Consider the following 24,527-nt stretch of genomic DNA (forward strand, 5'->3'; position numbering starts at 1 on the left):
TTCATTATGAAAGAGTCAGAGCCCATCAGAGAACTTGATCAGCAGCCAGGCACGGTTTTTTTCTTCTTGTTGTCCTTTGTCAGGTCTTTGTTCCGCCCCTGGCTACACTCTTACAGAACCACTTACTGTTGATTAAAAGAAGGGACTCGGCCGGCGAAGGCGGGGCCTGCGGGCGCGGGGGGCCCGGCGATTGGGTTCACCCTCGGGGGCTGCGCTTTCCTAAGTGCCAGCCAGCGGGCGCCGGCCAACCTCCCCCCAACCCCCGCCACCCCCCGCCGCCCACTCCGCCCTACCACAGCAGAGGACCAACCGGCCGCCCCAGACGTCAGCCGCGCGCAGCAGAGCCTTGCAATTGAGTCCCGTTTGGCAGCTGCGGACGGGCGGACAGACAGACGGACGGCGGTGGCGATCGAAGGAGCAGGGAGGGCCGCGCGGCGGGAGGGAAGAGAAGTCCGCAGGGCAGGCAAGAGCCAGACCCGCTGCCTCCCCCGACAGAGCCATGGACAGCACCGGCAACTCCACCCTGCTCTTCGGCACCGACAACGCCACCCTGCTCTTCGGCACCGACAACGCCACCCTGTTCTTCGGCCAGTCCACGCTGCTCCCGGACAATTACACCTTGTCGCCCACCGCCAGCAGCCTGAGTCCCGGCCCGGACGCACCCCTCACACCGGCCTCCAGCGCCGGCCCCGGCCCCGTGCTCAGTGTGGCACCCGGGCCCGGAGTCAGTTTCAGCCCCGGCCCCACTCCGACCCCGGCGCCGACGGCCGGCAGCTTCGCGGGCGGGGCGGGTGGCCCAAGCCCGACCCTGTTCGCTCGGCCCGAGGCGGCCCACGAGCCCCCGTTCTGGGACACGCCGCTGAACCACGGGCTGAACGTGTTGGTGGGCGCCGCCCTGTGCATCACCATGCTGGGCCTGGGCTGCACGGTGGACGGGAACCATTTCGGGGCTCACGTCCGCCGGCCGGTGGGCGCGCTGCTGGCCGCGCTCTGCCAGTTCGGCTTCCTGCCGCTGCTGGCCTTCTTGCTGGCGCTCGCCTTCTCCCTGGACGGCTCGGCCGCCGTGGCGGTGCTCCTATGTGGCTGCTGTCCCGGGGGGAATCTCTCCAACCTCATGTCTCTGCTCGTGGACGGCGACATGAACCTCAGGTACGGAGCGGCTATCTAATCGGCGTCAACCGCGTTTACAGCCACGGGTTCAAGACCAAGGAGGGAGGAAGTAGAGGCGGTTAGCATGAGGTGCAGAAGAGCTGCAGAGAAACTGGAGATGAGGGTGATGTACAGGCAGAAGAGGTAGGGTTGGAGGGGAGAAGATCTAGATGGGAACACAGGTTCTCTGAGGTCTGGGGGTCTCATCCACAGCTCTCTCCCCCACCCTCCCTGACTGTCAGTGCAGGTCTGGGCCCCAGAAGACAAAGGGGACTGGGAAGTCTGAAGCCAGGACTCGCGGGAAATGTAAAAGCAAAATAGGGCTGTTGGCTCCAATAAAGGAAGTAATCTCATATATAAGGTTGTGATTGAGGTCAGTCCAACAAGTAGTATCCGGCAGCTTTCCCATGTCCTTCAGGGTGCTTTGGAGGATTAGAAAAGATAACAAAAATATTCCTTGCCCTCACAATCATCCAGAGGGTAACCAGTGCAGTAGGCTGCAGAAAGAGAGCCACAGTCCTGAGATTCTATCTCTTACCTGAAGTTCCTAGTTCAACTGGGCTTAGACACGCAGCTCTCTTGGTGCTCCCCTGAGATGAAGCAGGTTCACCCCTGACTTCAAACTGGGGGGCTTGCAGTCTCCCTCTTTCTCCTTTATCCAGTGTGCAAGCAAGGCTCTTAGGCTCAAAGCTGTTCCAACTTCTGTCCATTCCCTTTCCTGCAGCATCATCATGACCATCTCCTCCACTCTCCTGGCCCTGGTCTTGATGCCTCTGTGCCTGTGGATCTACAGCCGGCCTTGGATCGACACTCCCCTGGTGCAGTTACTACCCATAGGGACAGTGATCCTGACCCTCTGCAGCACTCTCATCCCCATCGGTTTAGGCGTCTTCATTCGCTACAGATACAGCCGGGTGGCTGACTACATTGTGAAGGTAAGGCCACTCTTCCCTTTGCCTCCTTTATGTTCGTAGAGGGCCCTTGGTCTCTGACCCATGGCCGAAATGGTGAGAAGTTTGGAAAAGAAGGATGAGGAAGAAAAGGACTGGGCAGCCCTTGCATGGATAAACTTAAAAAATTATGCCAGGAAGATAACTTCCATCCCATCTTTTGGAACTTCAAAAATAACAGCTTTAATTAATATACCAAGGTTTATTAAAAACAGCATAAGATAACTATCAGTACCCATAGGGGGAAACAGATCATGAAGAAAAAAGATGGCAGGGCAATTAAATGGGAACATGTTTTTCACTCAGAAGTCGTGTATTACTAAAAACCAAAGCAGGTGAAATAAAATGATTTTAATTGGATTTGTGCAGTATTTTAGAAATGCATTACTCTGTTCTTTAAAAGTGGAACTCTAATTCTGAAAAACTCTAGCAGATTCCTTTAAAATGTTTTATTAGTTTTCTAAAAGTAACTTTACACTAATAAGACCAAAGGTAATTCAAAAATTACATTGTGGAATATAATAGAATACACAAAATAAAATTAGGTCCTGGGTAAATAATGCAGAATATATTACCATTACTAAATTTGTGTTTCTTTTTCCTTCCCCATTGCAATATATCATATGATTTCTAAAGCTAGTGAAAGGATGAGATTTCTATTATTTTGTACAGTATTTTCAACATTGCTTTATTTTTAAAAAGTGATGCTTTTTGTAGTAGGAGAGATTTTGAAATAATTGGAGGAAAAGATTTAAATATTTGTAAATTAAACTTTCTTTGAAAACTTAAAAACAGTAGTAAATAAGAGTAAACCATGAACAGGATTCTCATTTTAAGAAGTTAAATAAAGTACATAACTAATTACTATAAAATGTATATGCAAATTCCTTTAGAAAACAAAGAGAAAAAGTCTCACCCTAATGTTTAAACTATGTAGATTTAAGATGACATAATCTTTTGTGTTTTACTTATTTTATTTATTAAAATAATCTGATTATACAGAGGGGCTAACTTTAATATGAAAAATAGAGGGCTCTTTTCAGTACATATATTCAACCTTGAGTAAAAAAAAATATGCTCTGTAATAGACATATATTCTTTGAATGTAATAATTGCAGGTGGACTCTTTACTGTCTGAGCCACCAGGGAAGCCCAATAAATATATATGTACATGTAAACATAAATATTTTAATGTTAAACATATTATACTATAGATCATTTTGAAAGCATTAAGAACTAAGTTTGATCATTAAGCTAATAGTATTAATGTGATGCATTTACTATAAAACCTTAGAAACTCTAAGAGAAAGTCAATCAAATACCCTATTTCCATGCTAAGAATAGATAAATATATTTAAATAACAGACAATCCAATAAGACTGTGTAACTTAAGGTTAAAGCTGGACTTATTTCTTAACTAGCACACTCATAAGATCTGCTTCATAATATTTTTATACTTTTACAAACACTTTAAAATGAGTATTCAATGTCGAATGATTTAAATGATTTAAAATGGTTCAAAGGGAATGATTCAGAGCCACTATTTTCACAATGAAGAATCAGATTTCGTGTCAAAGCTTTTGATGTAGACACACTTTGAAACTTAATATAAGAAAAGTTTCGATTGGTTCATTTGTAGCATGGGTATCTTATAATCTTATTTCAGTACCCTTTTTAGGATAGATTTTTGACCAGCCCAGATAAATTTTGAATGATTTTTTAAAGAATATATGCCAATCCCACAGACTCCAAAGGATTATCTTCCCACATATATCTATGAAGCCAGAAGCAACACTTAAATGGCTCTGGAACTGTTGTCTTCCTCACAAACACCCACCCAACCCTCTGCCCCACTGAAAACAAACAAACTGCCAGTCTGAAGAACAAGAAGAATTTCTAGGTTTCCATCTTACTATTTACAAGCCTGTCTTTCATGAGTGAAATGTATCAGTCAGACATCAAGATGACATACTGTTTCATAGTCAATTGTTTTGTATCTAAAATCTTTCTATTATATATAATAATTCCTAAGAATCATTAGAGACAGGTGGGAGGTTTCTCATCAACAGATAAAAAGAAGGGAGTTGCAGAATTACAAAGAATTCCTCACATCTTACGTTTATGTTTTTTCTTTTTTCAGACTTAATCTGAGTTGGTAATTGTTGGGTATTACTAACAGTTCTCTGAGATATAAAGTATTTTGAAAGTTAAAAATATTGGACATTCAGTTGCATAACTTAATAGTCTTTTATCTTCTGTGTAAAACCAGAACTAATTTTTTATGGAAAACATGGGAGTCCTGTTCAGGGGAAGTAATATCCATCTGTCTACTCCATTCATCAGACTATACCTGTTATATTGGGCTCAGTTCTAACCACCCTGTTTTTAAGAGGCACATTCACAAATTAAAGAAATGTTCAGAACGGTTGGGCTTCCTAGGTAGTGCTAGTGGTAAAGAATCTGCCTGCCAATGCAGGAGATGCAAGAGATGCGTGTTTGATCCCTGGGTCTGGAGGATCCCTGGGAGGAGGAAAGGGCAACCTACACACAGTATTCCTGTTGGGAAAATCCTACGGATAGAGGAGCCTAGTGAGCTACAATCCATGGGGCTGCAAAGAGTCAGACAGGACTGAGCACTCAAAACAAATCCGGACTCCAAAACAGTTATGGGATGGAGGCTGAAAACCTGGGACAATCTGCCCCCAGAGAAGAGTAATAACCTTCCCCTCATAACTGTTTTTTAAACATTTGTAGGCTGTTTTTAGGATGAGCAGTCTGTCTGGTCTGTGTTGCTCCTGAGTGCCTATCCAAGACAGGGGCTAGCAGTTATAGAAGGCACATTGTCACTAGACTTAAGGCCAGGTCACCAAACAGAGCTATCTGACATGGCCTGGATGCCTCCTGAGGTGATCTACCCATTCTCAAAAATAATGTCAAAAACTTTGCATTCTGTGTAGGAGATCAGACTAGATGGCTCTCCTCTTCCAAGAGTCCAGGGTCCCCTTGTTTGAATTCCTCTGCAGCAATCTTATCATTGTTGTCTTTAGGGCATACCCTGCTGGCATTGCACAACCTTAGTTTCCCCACCAGGGACTGAACCCATGCCCCCTGCTTTGGGAGTGCGGAGTCTTAACCACTGGACCGCCAGGGAAGTTCCAAAAATTATTTTTGATGGCTTCTCTATTTTCTTTTACTAGATTTCCCTCTGGTCTCTGCTAATGACGCTGGTGGTCCTTTTCATATTGACCGGCACTATGCTAGGACCCGAACTGTTGGCCAGTATTCCAGCAGCTGTTTACGTGGTAGCGATTTTTATGCCTTTGGCAGGCTATGCCTCAGGCTACGGCTTAGCTACTCTCTTCCATCTTCCGCCCAACTGCAAGAGGACGGTGAGCCTGGAAACAGGGAGCCAAAATGTGCAGCTCTGTACCGCCATCCTGAAACTGGCATTTCCACCACAAAACATAGGAAGTATGTACATGTTTCCCTTGCTTTATGCCCTTTTCCAGTCTGCGGAAGCAGGGATTTTTGTTTTAATATATAAAATGTATGGAAGCGGAGTACTGCACAAGCAAGATCCTCTAGAAGATGAAGATACAGATATTTCTTATAAGAAACTGAAAGAAGAGGAAATGGCAGACACGTCCTATGGCACAGTGACAGCAGATAATTTAATTATGATGGAAACCACTCAGACTTCGCTCTAAACATGGAGATACACAGGAGAGTTTATCTTGCTGAAATACTACTTCATATTTATGGCCTGTGGTAGTGTCTATGGTTTACATAGAGAACAACAGCTGGTTCAAATCATTATACATGTAACAATTTTGATCTACCCACCATAAGGTTGCATTGGTATATCAACCAAGCATTTACATAAATTACCAATCAGTGTTGTAATGTAACTTGCACCTGGGACTGCTAGGTTGATGGCCTGAACAAGTGTGCTTTTTGGTTTTCACCATTACCGATTTCTATGACTGTTTCAAATATGTTAAACAGGGTCTTGGAAATGTAGAATTTTGATGCACTATCTTATATGAGTAAAAACATGCTATATTTGTAAAGCATAATTGTGTTGAATGTAATTGTTGTTAAAGTGTGCTTGCTCAGTTTATACATACTTGACACTGTTAAAATTTGACCTGTATTCAGACAAATCCCCAAACAGGTCAATTAAACAATGAAATATAATATCTCATTGTCCAACCTGTTTCAAATCAGGGAAAAATTACATTAATGTATTTGATTACTTGATCTGATATCTATTTGTAATGAACAGCCAACATCGTTCTAGTGAACAAGGCATTTGCTTTTCAACTGGGGACTGGTTCCATCTTCAGCGTTTATGTAAACACAGTCTAAATCAGTTTTCCTTTGCAAAGTTTATTTGGTCAAAAAAATCTGTGGAACGACTATCCTCCCCAGAGAGGAGCAATCCCTGGTGGTACTTAACAGCATTTCCTGGTCACCATTTGAGATGGGCGGGCGACGGAGGAGGCGGGGAGGGAGTAAGTTCTCCAAGGGAGAAAACAATTAGCCTAGATACGATGCCCTAGAGTGCTTTCCCTATGCACTCACCGAAAGGGTTCAATGCGTAGATTTCTCAGAGCAACTCTGAGATGATTAAATAACATATAACCTGAGATCGAAGGTTATCAGACCCCAAGTAGTCTCCCCAAACCTTCGCATTTTTGCTCACTAGCCAGAGGCACCCAGCCTAGCCTCAACTTCGGAGGCGGCACAGACAATAACCGAGGAATGGCGACCACCTGGCTCGGTTAATCCGGGGGATGGTTCTGCGGGTATCCTCTTCACCTGGGGCAAGTTCACTTCCAGATCAGTTTTGCATCGCAAAGAAAGCTTTCTTTGCAGATCATCTTAAGGATATTCGTGCCGACCTCCGGGTGTGGAATATTCCCACACCAAGGTCGGGAAGGGAACCCTCCGGCGAGGAAGCTAGGACACCAGTGGGTGGCGGGAAGGGTGCGGGGGTGTGGTGGGTGGGGGTGGGGCGCTGTCCCAGCGCAGCGCTGGCCGCGGGGGTGGGGCCCGCGTCCGGCTGCCCCTGGGAGGTCGTCTATTTAGGGCGCCGGGGCCGGCGGGCAGGCGGCAGGGGTACGCTGATGGCTGCCCTGGGGGACGTCGTCCTGGATGGTTACCTGTACCCGGCGTGCGCCCTCTACTCGTACCGGTGCCTCTACCCGGCCGCCGCCGCTAAGGGAAAAAGCGGGGCGGACGAGGGTGGCTGGCGACCCCGGGGCGGGGGCTACCCTCCCGTTTCCTCCTCCTCTGACGGCGCGGCCTCGTCGTCGTTCCCCGGCCACGGGCAGCTGGCGGCCGCCGAGTACGTCCACAGCTACCACCGCGCGCAGCTCATGGCCCTGCTGTCGCAGGTGGGCCCCCGCCGGGTCAGCACTCGGGATGCGGCGGTGCAGGTGAACCCGTGCCGCGACGTATCGGTGCAGTGCTCGCTGGGGCGGCGGACGCTGGGGCGCAGGGCCCGCGAGTTCGGTCCGAGTCCGGATCCCGAGGGCGCGGCGGACGCGGGCGGCAGCTGCCCGGCCTCCCCGCAGCGCGCCAGCAAGGGCCGGGAGCAGGACAGCCCGCCGAGCCGCGCCCCGCGGCGCGTGCGTTTCCTGCGCACCTTGGCCGTGTACTCGCCCGTGACCTCCCGCTGCCTAGCCACCCTCCTGGAGGGGGCTGAGGCCGCGGCGGGCCAGCAGAGGCCCGGGGAGCCGGAGGCTGAGCGAGAGCCGCCACCTGCGAGGCCCCGAGGCCCCGAGGCGGGAGACGGGTCGGCGAGCAAGGTGTCCCAGCGGCTGCAGCCTGAGGAGGACGAGGCCCAGGCCGCAGTACCGGCGAGCCGCGAGCAGCCCCCGCCCGTTGCCAAGGTCCCGGACGCCGCTGGCGAGAGATCGTCGCCCCGGAGCCCCCAGCTGGGCAAAGAGCGCCTGCGCTTCCAGGTGAGACCCGAGTTGGCCGGGGAACTGGCAGGGGATCCCCGAAGTTGTGTGGGCTCCCATCCCAGTCCAGGTGCCCGCCCTCGGCTACTCTAGACAAGTGGAGGCGCGCGTTCCCTTTACGCGCCGGCACGCTTCGGTGCCTTTCGGTGGCTGCTGAAGTCTGTCTCCGTCAGCTTTAAATCGAGTGTAGTGTGTTTATTGCTATTATCGTAGAACTCCAGCTGCACAGGGGTGGCTGTAGAAAAGCTCTTAACATTCTTATTCCAGAGAGTATTTGCTGACCGCCAGAGTGTAGTCAGCTGTATACAGCAAATACATTGTATGTGCACTTGGATGATCCAGGAAGGGTCTCAGAACATGAGAAGGTGAACTTATTGGCCAGGAGAGTCGATTCCGTGGATCCCACTCTCAGTTTTGAATTCAGTGTGTTAGAAACTGTAACCATTGACTGCTGGGGTGCTGGTCAGGATTTTACCTAGCATTTAAGACGCACCCCTATTTGGAAATCTGATGGTCTTGCTGGAGCGTGCGTGCTGCCGTGCGTGCATTGCTGCCCAAGAGCTGCAGGCATGGAGGGCCATGTGGTAGTTGCCTGAACGCTAAAGAGCTGGAACGCACTGAGGGGTTGTAACCCAGCGGAGGAGAAAGACATGAGAAGTAGTAAGAGGCCTGGGGGAGTCCTTCTGATGTCTCCTCCAGGCCCTCAGGGCTATCTAGTGGGAGTCCCGGAAGCAAATAGAGTGAAACAGATTTGTACACGTTATGACCGCTCCAAACTGTGTTGATACTCAACGTTTAACCTTCTTGGACTTTAGCTTGCTCACCTCTGAAAATGCTGAGTCTTCCAAAGTTCCTTCCAATCCTAAAGACCTAACCTGAAAAACCTGTTTGTAACTTGTTTCTTACTGAGAATAACTTAAAGAATAAGGTAATACTACTTTTGTTCATATTGTATATGAATTAATGGCTTATCCATATTTTCAACTCTCAGCACCATTTGGTAGAAACTTAATTAGCAACATAAAGAGCTTTTCAAGGTGTTCACCCAAGATTATTTTAGGGTGCAGTCTTATTTCTTCCTTTTGACTACTTCATATGTGTGTGCTAAGGTCAGACCTTAAATTTTACAGAAAGAAAAACCCTCCCTCTAGAATCCCAAGATTCAGGAACCCTGTATGTTTGGCTTTCCCCTTGCCTGTCTGCAGGAAAACACCTGCTTAGTAAACTGCTGTTTGAATCGGGTGAATGTGGAACACAAACTTCTGTGGGCCCATGCTTTTCTATTCCATACTTGATTAAGCTGTTAACTTTCCTAATTGTTACCTTGTGGAGACCAACTTGAACCTCATTCTACTTTCCTCCGTGATCTGAAGCAGAGTGCCAGTTTTAAGTATCAGATCCTTTCCAGGCTGCTTGAGATGAAGGCTGATTCAGATGGCAAGTTGGTTAAACTCTGTTCTTCTTTCGCTCAGTTCTTAGAGCAGAAGTATGGCTACTATCACTGCAAGGACTGCAATATCCGCTGGGAAAGTGCCTATGTGTGGTGTGTACAAGGCACTAACAAGGTAAGCAATGCCCTGTCACCAGCATCATCCTGACAAAAGGTTCAGGAGGGTTTGGACTTTAAATTTTTCCTTTGTCCCATCAGGTTTACTATAAGCAGTTTTGCCGAACATGCCAGAAGTCTTATAACCCTTACCGAGTGGAGGATATCACCTGCCAAGTAAATTGAACATTTGCATTTTATGCGTGAACTAGATAGTGATGAGAAGGTTTAGGAGTAGTTTCTTGAATATATTTCCTAAGAGAGCCTAGATTCCCAGTGACCTGAGGTTTTGATTCCTTTCTGGAAGGAGTTGTAGAAATAATACTCAACTGGGAAGCCAGGTCTCAATGTTCGTTTCCCCCTGCTCTTGTAAACCTGCTCTTGTCGTGTGAACATCTCTGGAGGCTGTTGTCTCACTTGCAATGTAGAAGAATGTTTGCTTTACCTGACACTCAGTCCAGTTCAGGAGAGAGTAAATTTAAAGAACAGAATACCTTTTAACATGAGGTAGCACAGGCTGACAATTTTATGCAAATGCATTTCATGAAGCATGTACCCAAGTTATAAGTATTTAGTAAGAATGCGAGTTTTTCAAAGTTTTCTGCTTTGCCTTAGTTCAGAAAGGAATTGGTTTTAAAATAAACCTAAGTTGCATGGCTTTATCAGGTTAAGTGGTAACAGGTTGCTTGTTAACTGAGCACTGCCTTGTGATAACGGGCTGTGATAATCAAAGAGGGAAGGAAGGAACTAGGCTGTTAAACCACACCGCTAGTGGACCTTGACTTGCCAGTTGAGACTGCCTAATCAATGCCCTTGACTCAGAGTAGAGCAAGTTCTAAAGTAGAGAGGAATCTGACAAGGAAATCGAACTTACTAACAGCTCTACTCTTGGCCCAGCAGCTGTTGTTCTGCCTTCTGCCTCAGCTTGAGGCCCTTTGCAGCAGGGAGAGGGCCAAGGTCAGCCACAGGTGACGGGCCTGCTACTAGCTCCTGACCTCACACCTTCACTTCTGTTGTCAGACTCCTCTCTCCTACCTGGTGGCTCTCCACCCTGGCTTCAAGGGTAGGAAAAGATTTCCTCTTAAACGTCTTCAGAAGAAGCTTCACAATTCAGAATCGAATCCTATGCAAAATGGGAGCAGGAGTGCATGACGAAAGCGCTCAGTTCCTCCCATTCCTATCCTTGCAGACAGAACCTTGCTTAGTGTGCATTCAGTTAGTATTTGAATGGACTAGAGAAACAACTTTGAAGTTCCAGGATATCACCAAGGGTTTATCTTCTGTATGCATGTCTCACTTTGATTTTTTTCAGAACTGTAAACAGACTAGATGCTCCTGCCCAGTGAAACTTCGCCATGTGGACCCCAAAAGGCCCCACCGTCAAGATTTGTGTGGGAGATGCAAAGGCAAACGCCTATCCTGTGACAGCACTTTCAGTTTCAAATATATCATTTAAGTGAATGGGGGGGAAAACCACCCCCCAAAACCGTGGTCCCGCTGAATGTGTGCTGGTGGCGCAGACAAGTGAGCTTTTTCCCCCTCATGTCCCTCCTCCTTTTCTGCTGCTCCCTCGAAATACTTCGTGAAAGGCTGTTTGGCAAAACTGTCAAATAAAAGCATTGCAAAACAGTTGATACACTGCATAAAATGCGTAGGAGAGCCTGTCTTAACAGTCTGTGCCTGTTACGTTAATATTTGTCCATTGCTTATGGAGCAGCCAGGGTCTGAGTTAGGCTAGTCACTGCTTGACAGTATGAAGGGACTCACTGATGGGATGTTTATTGCTTGTAGGTCTGATGCCTATAAGAAATTAATTGAACAAAAGCCATCTATTAAAATGAGCATTCTTCTGCAGGAGGCAAAGGCAGAGCTAGGCCTTGATGTTTGAGGGGACCCAGAGTCAGAACCGGGAGTGGACGTCCTCCTGATTCTCTCAGTGTAGTAGGTGCTGAGGGACAAAGGCTGTGAGAACCTGACTTGCTGACAGCATCACAGATACGGAACAGATGTGGATTGAAACGGGTGGGGGGAGCTGAGGGCAGTTTTTAGATGTTAAATAACTTCAAATGAACTTCAACTGGTAATGGAACATTAAAGTCTCCTAAATATATTTAAAGATGAAGTTAGAGGCAGCTTTAGCCTTTGTCATTGTAGACTTGCAGTTCTGTGGGTGGAAAGTGTTCGGCATCATTTAACACTATCCTGACTGCCTAATAGCTTTCTACCAGATTACCTAGAAAACACCGAGACCCTGGAGCATTGGTGGGGGTGGGGTATGACAGGAGGGATTCTAATGAAATCAGAGTTGAGAGCTATTGGTTTCCTGGTTACAGAAACAACATAATTGGAACCAGGTGCTAATTATGCCTTCCAAATTTTTAACCATCCCACTTTAGTTAACCCTTACTACCTTAGAGCGACCATGTATATAGTAAGTCTGTTAAACATCTTGGATGTTTCTAAGTAGACAAATACGGGAGTAAAAGAAACTAAAATTGAAGTCTCTAGAATCTTTTATAGTGGGGGGAAGGCCTCTAACCCCATGGCCTGGTGTTTGTAAAAATGCAGATTCTTAGGCTTCTGTTCCTACTGAATCACTACCTGGAGGTGAAGTGTTTAATAAGCACCCCAGATATTGCTTATGTAATTGAAGTGTGAAAACAATTGAGTCAACCCTGCAGTTCCCACGGAGAAACATGGCTGTGGCCTTTGCCCTGATAACGCTTCCAATGTGGTGGGTGTATGCCCATTAATTTCTGCACAAAACTTCTGCTATGCTCTATGTAAGAGCCACTTAGCACCTAGTAGAAAACAAAAGGGATCTGACTTGGGGAGGGAAGAGAAGCCTTGCCTGAAAAAATGATACTACAGCTGAGCTAAAGTTTGGATGAGCTGAATTAGGCGAAGAGGGAAAGAACTTTTCCAGACTAGGCTAACGTGCAAAGGCCCAGAGGTAGAGAAAGCCAGGAGGCCCCAGTGGCAGAATACACAGGGGTGGGTGTGAAGGCTGGCATCACTGGTGTACCCAGGCTGGGGCAACCGGTCCTCACATGTCATCAGTGAGGATCCACTGAAAGGCTTTAAAGCTGTGGTGGAGGCTTTAAAGCTTAGTGACAGATTCACCTTTAAAAAAAAAAATCACTCTGGCAATACCATGTGTGCTTGTAAACCCGTAAGGAGTCTTGCAAAGATCAAATGGCGGTGGGGCCAAAGAGAAATGCAGGACGAGGACCATAGGGTGTGGGTGAAGGTGATGAGTTTTGTGTTAATGCTGTTAACTCATCATGAGGTCACTGGTAGGTACAGGGACAGGAAACCAATCTGACTGACATGGCATGCAAGAGGTACATATTTACTCTGAGCATCTGATGAACAAATGAGGAACAATAGAAATGAGCCCGACAACGAGCCCTAGGACAAACTCAGTGGTTATTAATATGGCTATTAATCATTCTTTAGGCTTAACATTGCCATTAATTTTCCCAACAGCGCAGTTAACACTATTTTACAGTTGAGCAAAGCCAGGATCAGAGTATGTTTTACTTAGTGGCTATTTAGAAACTGAACAAAGTGGTATAAGAACTCGTGATGAGAGTTATGGTCAGAACATTCTGGCAGTGAAGCACTATCAAACTGTATGTATAATTAGAGATTTATATGATTTTTTCTGAGAGAGAGACTGAGAGGCTAGAAGGAAATACCCCAGAATGCTATTCTCTCTGGGTATCAAGGGAAGTGATTCTAGTTTTGTTCATATTTCTTACATTTGCTAAAGTGACAGTTTTGAAATTTTGAAAATTTAAAAATGCCGTAAAATACAACTATATTGACGTCGATTCTTCTCTCTTGTATAGATTATGCTGGTGGATAAGCAGTTCTTGGAGACCAAAAGGAGGGATGCTCGCTCTGGCTCTGGTGAGTGTCCCTAGACTGTGTAACTGTTTCCTGAATTTAGGATGGACTGTTGTGGGGGCGGGGGGCATCACACCCTCCCCATCTTACATTACTAAAAGTAAAAATATGTTCTAAATCATGTAAACCTTTGGAGAAACCACAGTATCTCATGTTATTGTACAGACTTACTATTTAAAAATGATAAATTTAGCAGGCAAAAGAAAAAGGTTGTAAATGAACAAAAACTGGGCTCTGATTGAAACTAAGGTGTTTAATAAATTAAGCATTTGATATATTTTGTTAATGAATGTACACTTTGGATCCAGAGGACAAGGAGCATCCAAGTATAGGTTTTAAGAAAATCTGATTTGCAGAGGGAAATCCTAATGATTTTATATCTGCATCTTGCTTTCTGTAGGTGTACTCATCTTTATTACATTATTAATAGACTTAGTTACATATGAATAGGAAAAGGAAATTTCAAATGTATGGAAGGTTTGGGTAATTAGTCAGTTGAACTAAATGTGTTCTCCCCTTTTGAAGGACAATTTTTTTTTTTTAGAAATAGTCAAGGCAACATTTGAAAAGTTCCTTAATGAGGCACACTATAATCATTCATCCTTTCTTAAAATACAACACAGACCAACAGCTACAATGCTTTTTATTTTAACAAAAAGGATATAAGGAGGGTGAGAAAAATAGGGGATGGTGAGATAGGATGTAAAGTGTGGTGTGTCTCCAGACACCACTGCTCTCTTCCTGCCCCACACCCAGAAGTCATTAAATAATTTAAAGGACACCATTTACAGTACCAGAACACCATCAAAATAATTGTTTTTATCAGGGTCAAAAAATACAGTGATTATGAATGTGCTGTGACCAGTTACAGAATTTTATAGGTAACATAACTCTAGTCAGCAGTCCAATGGCGTGCGCGGTGCCCTCAGTTAATGCACTTGAGCATAATTACATTTCTGGCAGGGTCCGCACCGCCAAGAAAAGGCAAAGCTAAGCATTTCATTTCTACATTCTAAACTCTGGAATCCCAGAGCCCAGTTTAAAAGAAAAGTCACAGTGGATAAGAGATGCATATAAAAAATACAAGGTGTTCCTTTCAAATCAGAGGAATTTGTGGGACTACATTCATTTCTTTTACAAAATGCTATTTTAAAAAAAGGACAGAGAAATCCAGTCCATGTTATGCTGCAAACTTGGACAGTGAATAAGTGTATTGCATGTTTGTTTTGGTTAAGTCAGTCTTCAGGCTTCCTTTCATCTTCCCCCGTAGCCCCGGGTTCCTTAAGGGTGAAACATGTACGTCCTGCATAAACATACACAAATGCGTGTGCATCTCTCTTCTTGAATTCTGCAGACTTTCAGTGCCTGCAAGTCACATATTCTACCATCAATGACCACAGTTTGTTTAGCTTTGTACACCTCTTCTTGTATAACAGTGCATTGCACAAATGTACAAGAAAATACCATTTTAATCTATACAGTTTCTATAATAATTATGGAGTAAAATAAGTTAACTTTTCTAATGAGAAGCGCTGACGGGCAGCATACATCTTTATTGTACATTTTAAAGTCTCCGCAGGCATCTACTTTGGTTAGTTATCAACAATTGTAACATAAGCACTGGTCAGAGAACTGAGCAGCATTCCAATAACGTTAACAGATATATTATTTCTTTTCGAAACACTGGGAAAGCCCAGTTTTAAAATATTATTAAAATGTCCTAACATTTACACACTATGAAGAGTTAGATCTAATAAAATAAATTTTTTCAAAAATAATCTTGCAGTGCTCTTTTAGGCATGCTCTGAGACGTTATCACCAAACACCCATACCTTGAAAATATGACTATCACATATGCACACATCTCAGCTCACACACACACACACACACAATTCCTTATACAGACCAAAAGAACAAAACACCCACGCCCTTATCCCACATATTGGGGAAAAAAAAATCAATGGTTTTTGCAAATAAGTCTTTCTGTGTCTATCTATCCGAATGAATGTTCTTCATGTAGATGACTAAGCATCAGTTGTCGATTATGCTTGTGACTGCTAGAAACCCAAGCAGCTCTGCAGGTCTTCAGCTAAAATGAACCAGCCTCGATTTCAGCCTCATTTTACCTGCTTTCCAATGTCGCAGTATTAGAGGCCATTATTGCAGACATTCTTAGAGTTCTTTTCTTTCTCCAGAAAGTATTGTATTTGTATGCATCACTTTTAGCCCTTTTCTTTTCACGTAGGTAAAGTCATTTAAAAAATTCTTTCTTTATACGCTTATTGTGGGAGGTATTGGCAGCTGTTAAGATGATTAGTTTTTTTCCCTTCAGATGTGGTTTTGACATTCTTTTTTACCTTGAGAAAGTTTGACATTAGTTACACTGGGGTTGTGGATGCTGCCAGAAAAAGTTGTCAGTGAACTGCAAGGGTCCATAAAAGGTGCTTGTCAATATTCTTAATCATCTTCAGTTCAGTCTTTTCCTGAATGCCTGAAGTTTCTCAAAATCCAGTGCTCACCAAATTTCCAATTGGTTTGGCCTGTGCGAGGAGTTGGTATGATTGCACCGTGCGTAGAGACTCTCTTATTTCTAGGTTAAGTTCCATCAGTTTGTAGTTGGCTTCTGACATGTCCAGGTCAGAGCCTATGACTGCAAAGCTTCCCGTCTGGCCCAGCGTCTGGTGGTGGAAATAGATGTGTAATAGCGTCTGGACAGGGGCGTCTTCACAGCTGCCAAAGATGTCATTGGGCCAGAGAGATCTGAAAGCACACAGTATTTGTAAGTCCTGAGAGTCACAGCAATCATTCCAGATTAAGTACTTTTAGGTTAATACTTACAAAAAAAGTAATTTCCTTATGAATCACTGAGGATCTGTTTTAACATTTTAACAAGTATTACTGAAAGTAGCACCGAGAATGAACAAAGTCTAGAACTGGTGTCATTGCACTGATAAGTGTACAAAATAAGGTCATGTTTTCCTTTCACAAAGATTGAGACATCAAGTTGAAAACCCAAACTCCATCATAAATTTCCAGTTAGGTATAAAGGCATCTCCTATAAATCCCTTCACATTTTACCTGAAAGCTTTGACTTGTGCTACAGCTGATATAAATTCCTTATTTTTCAAAGTTTCAATTAAAGAATGAATGGCAGTTTCTATAGTAGTTTGTGCAGCTTTGGAAATGTCAATTTCTTCGTTTTCTGAGGCAGACTCAGCTTCTTTGAGGATACTTTCCAACTGGGCAAGTTCCTCTGACATGTTGAAGACCTAAAAGAAATAAATATACCTTAAAGGGATCAATTTTGTACATTCAGTAACAATACTGAGTACTTACTTAGCTGTGAAATTACATCTGATGATGGTAATATTTTCTCTTCAAGATTATTTTCAGTTGTTAAACTTAGGACAGTTAATATTTCAAGTTCTCTATTCAGCTGGAATAATTTCAGGTGCCAAACAGTAGTCTTTAGATACTCTTGATAAAACAACAGGTTAAATGTAATAAATGTTATCAATACCTTATAATAAGTAAAACAATAGGTTGTTTATATTGGTCTATATTTTAACATGTGATAACATGTTATACATACTTCATCTTGGATAGTAAAAATACACTTATATTATTGTTTCATAACATAAGGCCTGGAATTCTGGGAGGATCATGAAAAAAAATTGACAGTAATGAGATGTCTTTATATTTTAAAGGGCTATTTCTCCAAGGTATTTTATATAAGCCGGTATGTATTTTTTTTTTTTTTTTTTAAGTAAATTTAGAAAATGCAGTGATTTCCTTGGTGATAGTTCTGGTACCAGTGGTTGGCAAGAGGGAAAGATTCTAAAGCCCCTACCTTTGAATCTGTTCATGCTATGATTTCTAATACTCGCAGTGTTCTTGACGTGTTTATTTTTGTGTGAGTTACTAGAACTATAGAAATACTACATGGACAAGATGTTAGGGGGTTTCATAATACAATTTTGTCTTTATTGTATTGACGTGCCTCACTTGATTTTTGATTACAGATGATCTATTGCTGCTATTGTGAACTTTAAGGTCTCAAACCTTTTAAGATCATTGGATATCTGCTTTTAGATTTACTAACTGGTCCTAAAATAGCACATCATTTCAAAAACTGATAATACTTAACTATGGGGGGAAAAAAGACCCACTAGCCACTCTCCATAAGTGACTTTTGACCTTAGCACTCCTACAAGGAAATAAGCATGAATGTATTTTAATTTTGTACGATCAGTTACTAATGCCTAGTACAAGTGAATATTTACCTCTGCTTCATTTTTTATTGTGTTGACTTGGTTGATAAGTTTACAGTAGGCTTGGAACAGAAGCAGCAGTTGAAAATGCAATTTGTATAACCTTCGACAGAGCTCCAATTCCTAGAAATAAATAACACCACGTTGAATTTAGGTGTTATTTTCCATATTTGATGAGACAACAACGTTCCAATAAAAATTTAAAAGTAAATAATTATTTTAAATTGTTCTGAGATTTATCTTTCTGCAGTAAGCAAGTTAATATGGTATGAAGTTGACGAAACACAGATGAAAGATGCTCTGAAGACTGGGATTAAAATAAAAATTTTAAGATTATTGGTTACATAGTTCATTTTTAGTGTGATACATTTTCACATTAGACAAATAGAATTTTTTAGCAGGCAATAAATAGAATGCTTTAAAATGGATTCACTAGAACTTAAAACTTTAACTTCATAATGAAAATAATTTACAAATTCATATACTCTTGCTACATTGAGATATACATCTCATTGCATTTATCAATAAGTGCTTGATAAAGCAAAAAGTAAAACTGGATAACCTCTCATCTAAAAAGTAAGAATAGTTTGCTTTTTAAATTAATTCCTTTTTCTAAAAAAAGAAAAACAATTTTATAATCTCACTGAAACAAGACAAATTAAAAAATGCACTTGGATTATTAAGAAATTTAAAAGGAGATTCATTAGAGATGTGTAAAAAGGCAACTGCTGGTTGTACATATTAATTATAAAACCTCATTATCTTTGTAGGACGAAAACATTTCATGGATTAGGGCTATGCAGAACTAAAGCACACACTACTCTTAAAGCAGTCCATGATAAAACATTGCTAGGTCACAAATGGCAAATGAAACCAGTTTGTCTGACATGGATAAGTAGTCTATAAATTAAGACAGGTCACTTACTGCTAGAATTTCCATTTGCTAAGCAAGAAGGTGATCGGGTCACAAAAAATACAAAGGAAGAAAAAGACCAAGAATTAGTGTAAGAAATCATTTTAACTAGGGTCACAGATGTCCCAGGCAAACTGAAGAACATTTAATTACACCCCAAAGAAAAATTTATGATGCCATTTCCAGAATAAAGTTTTTTAGACATTTCTGTAACAATCCAGGGTGTTTTTCACTCTTTGCCAAATAACAGCTAAATTACATTTAGGCTAAAGTTTATTTCTTGTGCAAAAGCTACAAAGCATAAAATCAAACTAGTGGGATGTTGGGAAGTTGGCTACTGAAAGTGGTCATCTATCTGGGTTTTTATAGCCTTAAAAAAAGCTAAATGTAACAAATTTCTGTTAGGAAAGTGGAAAACTTCCAATTACAATAAGAAATGAGTTACTCCTACTTCTCAGAAGAGAACTGGCATATACTTTTATATAATAAGTATCTGCCCATGAGAATATTACCTCTGACATGGCTCGGCTCGTTCTGGCTTTGTTACCCTTTGCTGTCTACTTAAATCATAAGTTACCATCATTAGCACTGAATCAGAAGGTAAAATATTGAGAGCAGTTGTGTTTTTAAATTGCATTTCAAATGAAGTTTACTAAACCTCAGAAATTTAACCCAAGTAGGTTTGAATCAAACATCCAGCTTATGGAATATTTAAAAATTATTACATGAAAGTATCTACAGCAACTTAGACCTGGTCTCATTAAAGGAGAAGAATTACTTCTAATTAAAACAGCAATCATCATATGTAAATATTGCTTCTGAAATATTCAGAAGTCCCTTTTGAAATCTGCTTTTCTAAATAGTTTCCTCTGAAGCACTGTTTATATAACATTTATTGCTATCAATTTAGAAGGGATTTGCTAAGCATAGGTGAACTTTAGCTCTGAACTACTTACCATAAATTACGTGGATGGTCATTCTGTGAATGTTAGTTGAGCACAATCCAATGTCAAACATTAGCATATCTAAATTTCTGAGGTTTTACTTCATATAGTTTTGCATGGAAACTATGAGTTTTAAGTATATTTTTATTTCTATTAACATAAAACTGACTCCATACACATATATCCATAGCATCCACTTTAGGATATAATGGAAAAGATATCACTGATAAAGTTTATAATGATCACAATTATAGGAAATAACAAACATAATTTCTTAGTTTTGAATTACTAGATCACACAAAATGTTAACATTGTACCTTTAAAAATATTGCTTTTTAGTATGTTGAAATTTGCATATACACAATTCTTTCATTTATCTTTAATATTTATTGAGTGTTTATTAGGCAAATGGCTATACTGGTATATAGGAACAGACAGTACATAATGTTGCATAAAAAGAGACCTCTCCTTTCAGGGAGCTGAATGGAGAGCTAAGATATAAATGGAAGGCTTAAATGTAAAGAGTTTTCACTTTTTACTCAGTAGAGAACCTCAAGCTATTTTAATTGACATAGACTTCTGAGATGGAACTCCTTGTCATCAGGTAGAAGGGATACAAGAAATACTTAGTCTAACCATCTAATTTATATATGAGAAAAGCAGTCTGTTCCTTGTTTAAGCCATAGTGGCAAAGACAGAACCAAAGGATCAAATTCTAGTCTGAGATTAATCCCTTATCTTGCCCTGTTTCTTTTTTCACACAGATGACATAACAGTTTCTTTATGACAGACCAGGATTCGGAGTCAGCCTTTCAAGGTTTGAATCTTAATCCTATTTACTTACTGATTTTAGATAAATTAGCTTCTTTGAGCCTCGATTTTAATTTGCATATATATTTTCTCCTTATTTGTTTAAAAATATTTATTGATTGCTTATTATTTATCCTTATCTCATAATGGGGATAATTATAGCATCTACTAGATGAAATTGTACGGATAGAGATAATGAATATGAAATGCTCAGCACAATGCCTGGCAAACAGTTTACATTTAGTGAGCATATACTGCTATTTTCTCAACATTTCAGTTTTGTAAAACTTCAAATTTTTATTACAGTACTACAGTAACTTTTATGACAGTCTGACATTGTAAAAGATTAGAATTCTGATGTTAAATGCAGAGGCTATTAATTGATTAATGCATGTTCCCCTTATAAAGTTATACTTCTATTAAAATAATTGGTAGGTCTTAATTTTATCCTCATTTAATATATGTGTTATATATGTGCACTCTTCTCTATATTACTGTTTTTTTCACTGAATTTTACTAGCAAAAACCATAACTTATCCAACCAGAATTTCATCTTTGGAAGGACTAACATGAATGTATTACTCCAGTTTGCTTTCTTGACCAATTTATCTGTAGAATACTAATGCAGAATGAAAAAATTTTTAAAGAGGCAGACTCAACTAAAAGTCAACCTGGACTATCCAGATATTCATCGAGCTTATCTATGGAATGTTATTAAGTTTCAATCACAAGCTGGTCGTTCATTTTTATTAAAGTGAGTTTTTCATTACTAAGCCAACATTCCACTGAACCTAACATTTACAAAGACTGTTCTGATAACAAAAATGAAAAATGTTATGGATATTCTTTATTTTTAGGAATAGCAAATAAGGACATTTGTGCATATACATTATTTTACCTGATAGGAAATATAGCAAAACTAAGAAGAAGAAACTTACTTGTGCATCTGTGTTTATCCTATACATGTCTTCTTTGGCACCAAATGTCCTCTTACAATTGTCTAACCACTGAAGAAATAAGCAACAGTAAAATTTTAGCACAGTAATTGCATGGTACACAATGAAACCGGTACTGTAACAGCCTGCACATACAGAACAAAAATCTTAAAAAGTGAACTTGCATTTCTAGGATTGGTTGTAGACACAGACTTTGATCTCCACTTGAGCAGAATCATTTGTATGCGACAAACCCAAGCAGAGGATGCTGTCTACGTGGCAACGTGTACACACTGGGGACAGTTTATTAATGGAAACACAATCAGCTGTCTTCTATTCCAGAGACTTGTGGTGCTCCATTTCAGTAAAGAATACTCATTTTTGTAGATTTTACTGGAAATCTTCACAGCCTATACTTGACCTGTGTCTAATGTAAGATGGAGAAATGAAAAGTGGGCTTCCCCTCTTGTCAGTTTAATAAAGGCAACTTAGAATTAACCAGGTCTGTTTATTTATCAGAAGTGTAATTCTCAGAAGATGTGTGTCACTTTTAATTAGTGAAGCAGAAACTAAAATCCATTTAAAATCTTGTTTTTCCTTCCTTTTTGGACAGCAATGTATGAATAAATATGTTATCTCCAAAGAGATACTGGTTGCAGAAGCCAAATGTGATTTTCCTTATCCAGGGGCTAGTCCTAAAGATGGATATTTATTTAAGGTAACTTTTCCTTGGCCACATAAAAAGAAAATAACAGTACTGTGGTTTAGTGGGGAAAAACACTGGACTCAGAATATCTAAGCTGAAGTGAAAGCTAAGAGCCTTCAAGCTAAGCACTTAGGTTTTAACAGTTTGATATTAATAATCAATTCTTTTGCCTTTCTGGCTCTTTCTTATGTGACAGACTAAACATGATAAAATTACAATTATAATATATAATATTATCAAATAATACGAATTATATTTGAAATTATATATATGAAACTAGGACATTTTTCATTAGGACTTTGAGAAAAACCACGAGCTACATTGTTTATTCTTTGAAAATATTTCATTATTAGACATTTGAAATTCTCAGTTGTAGCTTAACGGTCTACATGCAGAGAATGAAAATTAGGTGTCTCGGTTGTTTCAAAACAGTCTCTTTGACCTTCAGTCCCTTTTATCCCAGCCCCTCAGCCTGGCTGGGCCCTTAGGCTCTGTGCTTGACAGCAAGTCAGAAGAAAAACATGTTAAGCTTCCGTAGCGAGATATAGCTGCTGGCAGCCACTGTCAAAAGCCAGTCAGCAGATTTCTCTCTCATCAGCTGACATCTGTCATGGAATTTGTACATGAATGTCCGCTCACACAAAATGTTAAGAGTCCCTATTTGGTTCATCATCATCATCACAAGTCTAGCCCAATGTGTCCAGTATGCTGATGAAAAAAATTTTAAATTGCTTATTCTTACTAAATATATTTTTTTACACTGTATGCCTATGATATGGCATGGGGGGGGGGGCACTATTCAACATAATTCTGGTTTGTATTCTGCTACAAGACAAGCCCCAACCCTATTGTGCTGTGGCTGCACACTGGCCTGAAAAGTACCGGCCTACACCTTCCCGGTCCGTGTATTCAAAACACAATAGACAGTCTGTGTACAGAATAACCTCCAGTTCACAGGTTAATCGGTCTTCCTATCGTGATGGATTTTTTTTTTAAACTCAGGGCTCAAATGTTAAAAATTAACTGGAGAGGTTTGGCGTCTGGGTGTGATGGAAGTAGCTTATATAAGGCCTGTCCTCGAAGGATGACTGTGGAAGTTGAGTAAGAACTAGTTGAAAAAGAACTAGGAAGTCAAAAGAACTGATAATATTAGTAAATATCAAACTGTCATATTTAGGGAGTTAAAAGTATCAAGAGAGCCCTACTTTGATTCCAGTGTTACTCTAGGGGATTTGCTCATTCCTGTCCATGGGCTCAGAAGCTGAAGTAGTGGCCTACAGTTTCACTGGGCTGGGAAAGCAGGGCTGTCACAGGTAGTGAGGTCCTAAGGATCAAGACCCTGGAGAAGAGGGAGCTGCAAAGGAGGCCGCCCAGTAGTCCGTGTGCACTCTCCCCTTGGCACATTCGTTCCTGTGCTTATCATGTGCAGGAGAGGCTAAGAAAGCCAGCAGTGGCATCTGGGAGGCTGAAAAGGTAAACAGCAGCTTTTTGGTCTTATGGTGCTGGGGAGACAAAAACTGTTCGCTCCCAGCCCAGAGAGTGGGTCCTGATGAATACCCTAGGCTTTCACTTGTGATTCTTAGAAGCCTCAAGGAATATACAAGAATGTATTGATACAACTAAAAAACTATTCAGTTCAGTCGCTCAGTCGTGTCCGACTCTTTGTGACCCTATGAATCGCAGCACGCCAGGCCTCCCTGTCCATCACCAACTCCCGGAGTTCACTCAGACTCACGTCCATCGAGTCAGTGATGCCATCCAGCCAAAAAACTATTAGATGGGCAAAAACTGAATAATGAAAAATAGTTGTTTGATAGAAAAGAAGAAAGGAAGCAGAGGAAGGGATAGGATAAAAAATAGTGACATGATTGCTTATGATGCTTCAAGTTTTTCTGCCCCTGCCAGTTGAAAACAGCACACTGGATTTGCCCCCAGCGAACAGAACTGCTGGCTGTGTTTCGCAGGGCCAGACTGGAGTTAGAGAAACGTTTGCAGGCAGTATCTGTAGTCTACTACGTGCTCATTTCTCCCTTTGCTTGCCCACGTACACATATACATCACAGGAAGAAGATCACCAGTTTGTCACAAGTGGCGGGCTTTCTGGACCACAATATCATATGCATTGCTCAGGGAGATACTGCTTTTATATTCCTACTTGCAATGTTGACAGCAGCTATTCAGTCTCCAGACAGAAGCTTTTTATAAAGCGAATTTTCCATTGTGTTCTAAGACCCTCAGAAGGCCAGTTTCTAAAAGCTGAAGATAGGAATTAACTGGACAGGCAGCTCCAAGTTTCCCACCATTCTCAGCATAACCCTGAGGCAAGTAGTAAGAGGTCCTGGTTCCCTCTCGGCTATTCTGCCAGGTTAGCATGTCTAGTGTCACAAGTAACTACTTTTTTTTTTTTACATTGTAAAAAGGG

At 41.7% G+C, this 24,527-nt stretch overlaps 3 protein-coding genes across 10 annotated transcripts in view; 2 read left to right on the plus strand and 1 right to left on the minus strand.

The window, feature by feature from the left end:
• Positions 421–6,471, plus strand: SLC10A4 (solute carrier family 10 member 4). The gene is made up of 3 exons (XM_005681596.3): positions 421–1,149; positions 1,874–2,084; positions 5,297–6,471. The coding sequence occupies exons 1-3, from the start codon at positions 500–502 to the stop codon at positions 5,804–5,806; spliced, it is 1,371 nt and encodes a 456-aa protein (XP_005681653.3). The 5' UTR covers positions 421–499; the 3' UTR covers positions 5,807–6,471.
• Positions 7,211–24,523, plus strand: ZAR1 (zygote arrest 1). Of its 2 annotated transcripts, XR_001918190.1 has the most exons (7): positions 7,211–8,068; positions 9,541–9,633; positions 9,717–9,791; positions 10,927–11,138; positions 13,469–13,529; positions 20,419–20,471; positions 21,593–24,523. XR_001918190.1 is itself a non-coding variant. In XM_013964626.2 (4 exons), the coding sequence occupies exons 1-4, from the start codon at positions 7,229–7,231 to the stop codon at positions 11,068–11,070; spliced, it is 1,152 nt and encodes a 383-aa protein (XP_013820080.2). In that variant the 5' UTR covers positions 7,211–7,228; the 3' UTR covers positions 11,071–11,382. The 2 variants fall into 2 exon arrangements, 1 of the variants encoding a protein (XP_013820080.2); XM_013964626.2 differs by lacking the exons at positions 13,469–13,529; positions 20,419–20,471; positions 21,593–24,523 and having other exon boundaries at positions 10,927–11,382.
• Positions 14,153–24,527, minus strand: part of FRYL (FRY like transcription coactivator) — a 257,732-nt gene continuing 247,357 nt past the window's right edge. For 5 of the 7 annotated variants that reach the window (XM_018049433.1, XM_018049438.1, XM_018049436.1 and 2 more), the window contains 5 exons: positions 21,403–21,471; positions 18,723–18,740; positions 17,810–17,920; positions 16,605–16,795; positions 14,153–16,286 (listed from right to left, as the gene is read on the minus strand). In XM_018049433.1, coding sequence (XP_017904922.1) covers positions 16,028–16,286; positions 16,605–16,795; positions 17,810–17,920; positions 18,723–18,740; positions 21,403–21,471 — 648 coding nt within the window. In that variant the 3' untranslated portion in view covers positions 14,153–16,027. The remainder of the gene's footprint in view (positions 16,287–16,604; positions 16,796–17,809; positions 17,921–18,722; positions 18,741–21,402; positions 21,472–24,527) is intronic. The other 2 variants (XM_018049437.1, XM_018049435.1) reach the window with 1 other exon arrangement.

The sequence above is a fragment of the Capra hircus genome, chromosome 6 (genome assembly GCF_001704415.2).
Source record: "Capra hircus breed San Clemente chromosome 6, ASM170441v1, whole genome shotgun sequence".
Lineage (NCBI taxonomy): Eukaryota > Metazoa > Chordata > Mammalia > Artiodactyla > Bovidae > Capra > Capra hircus.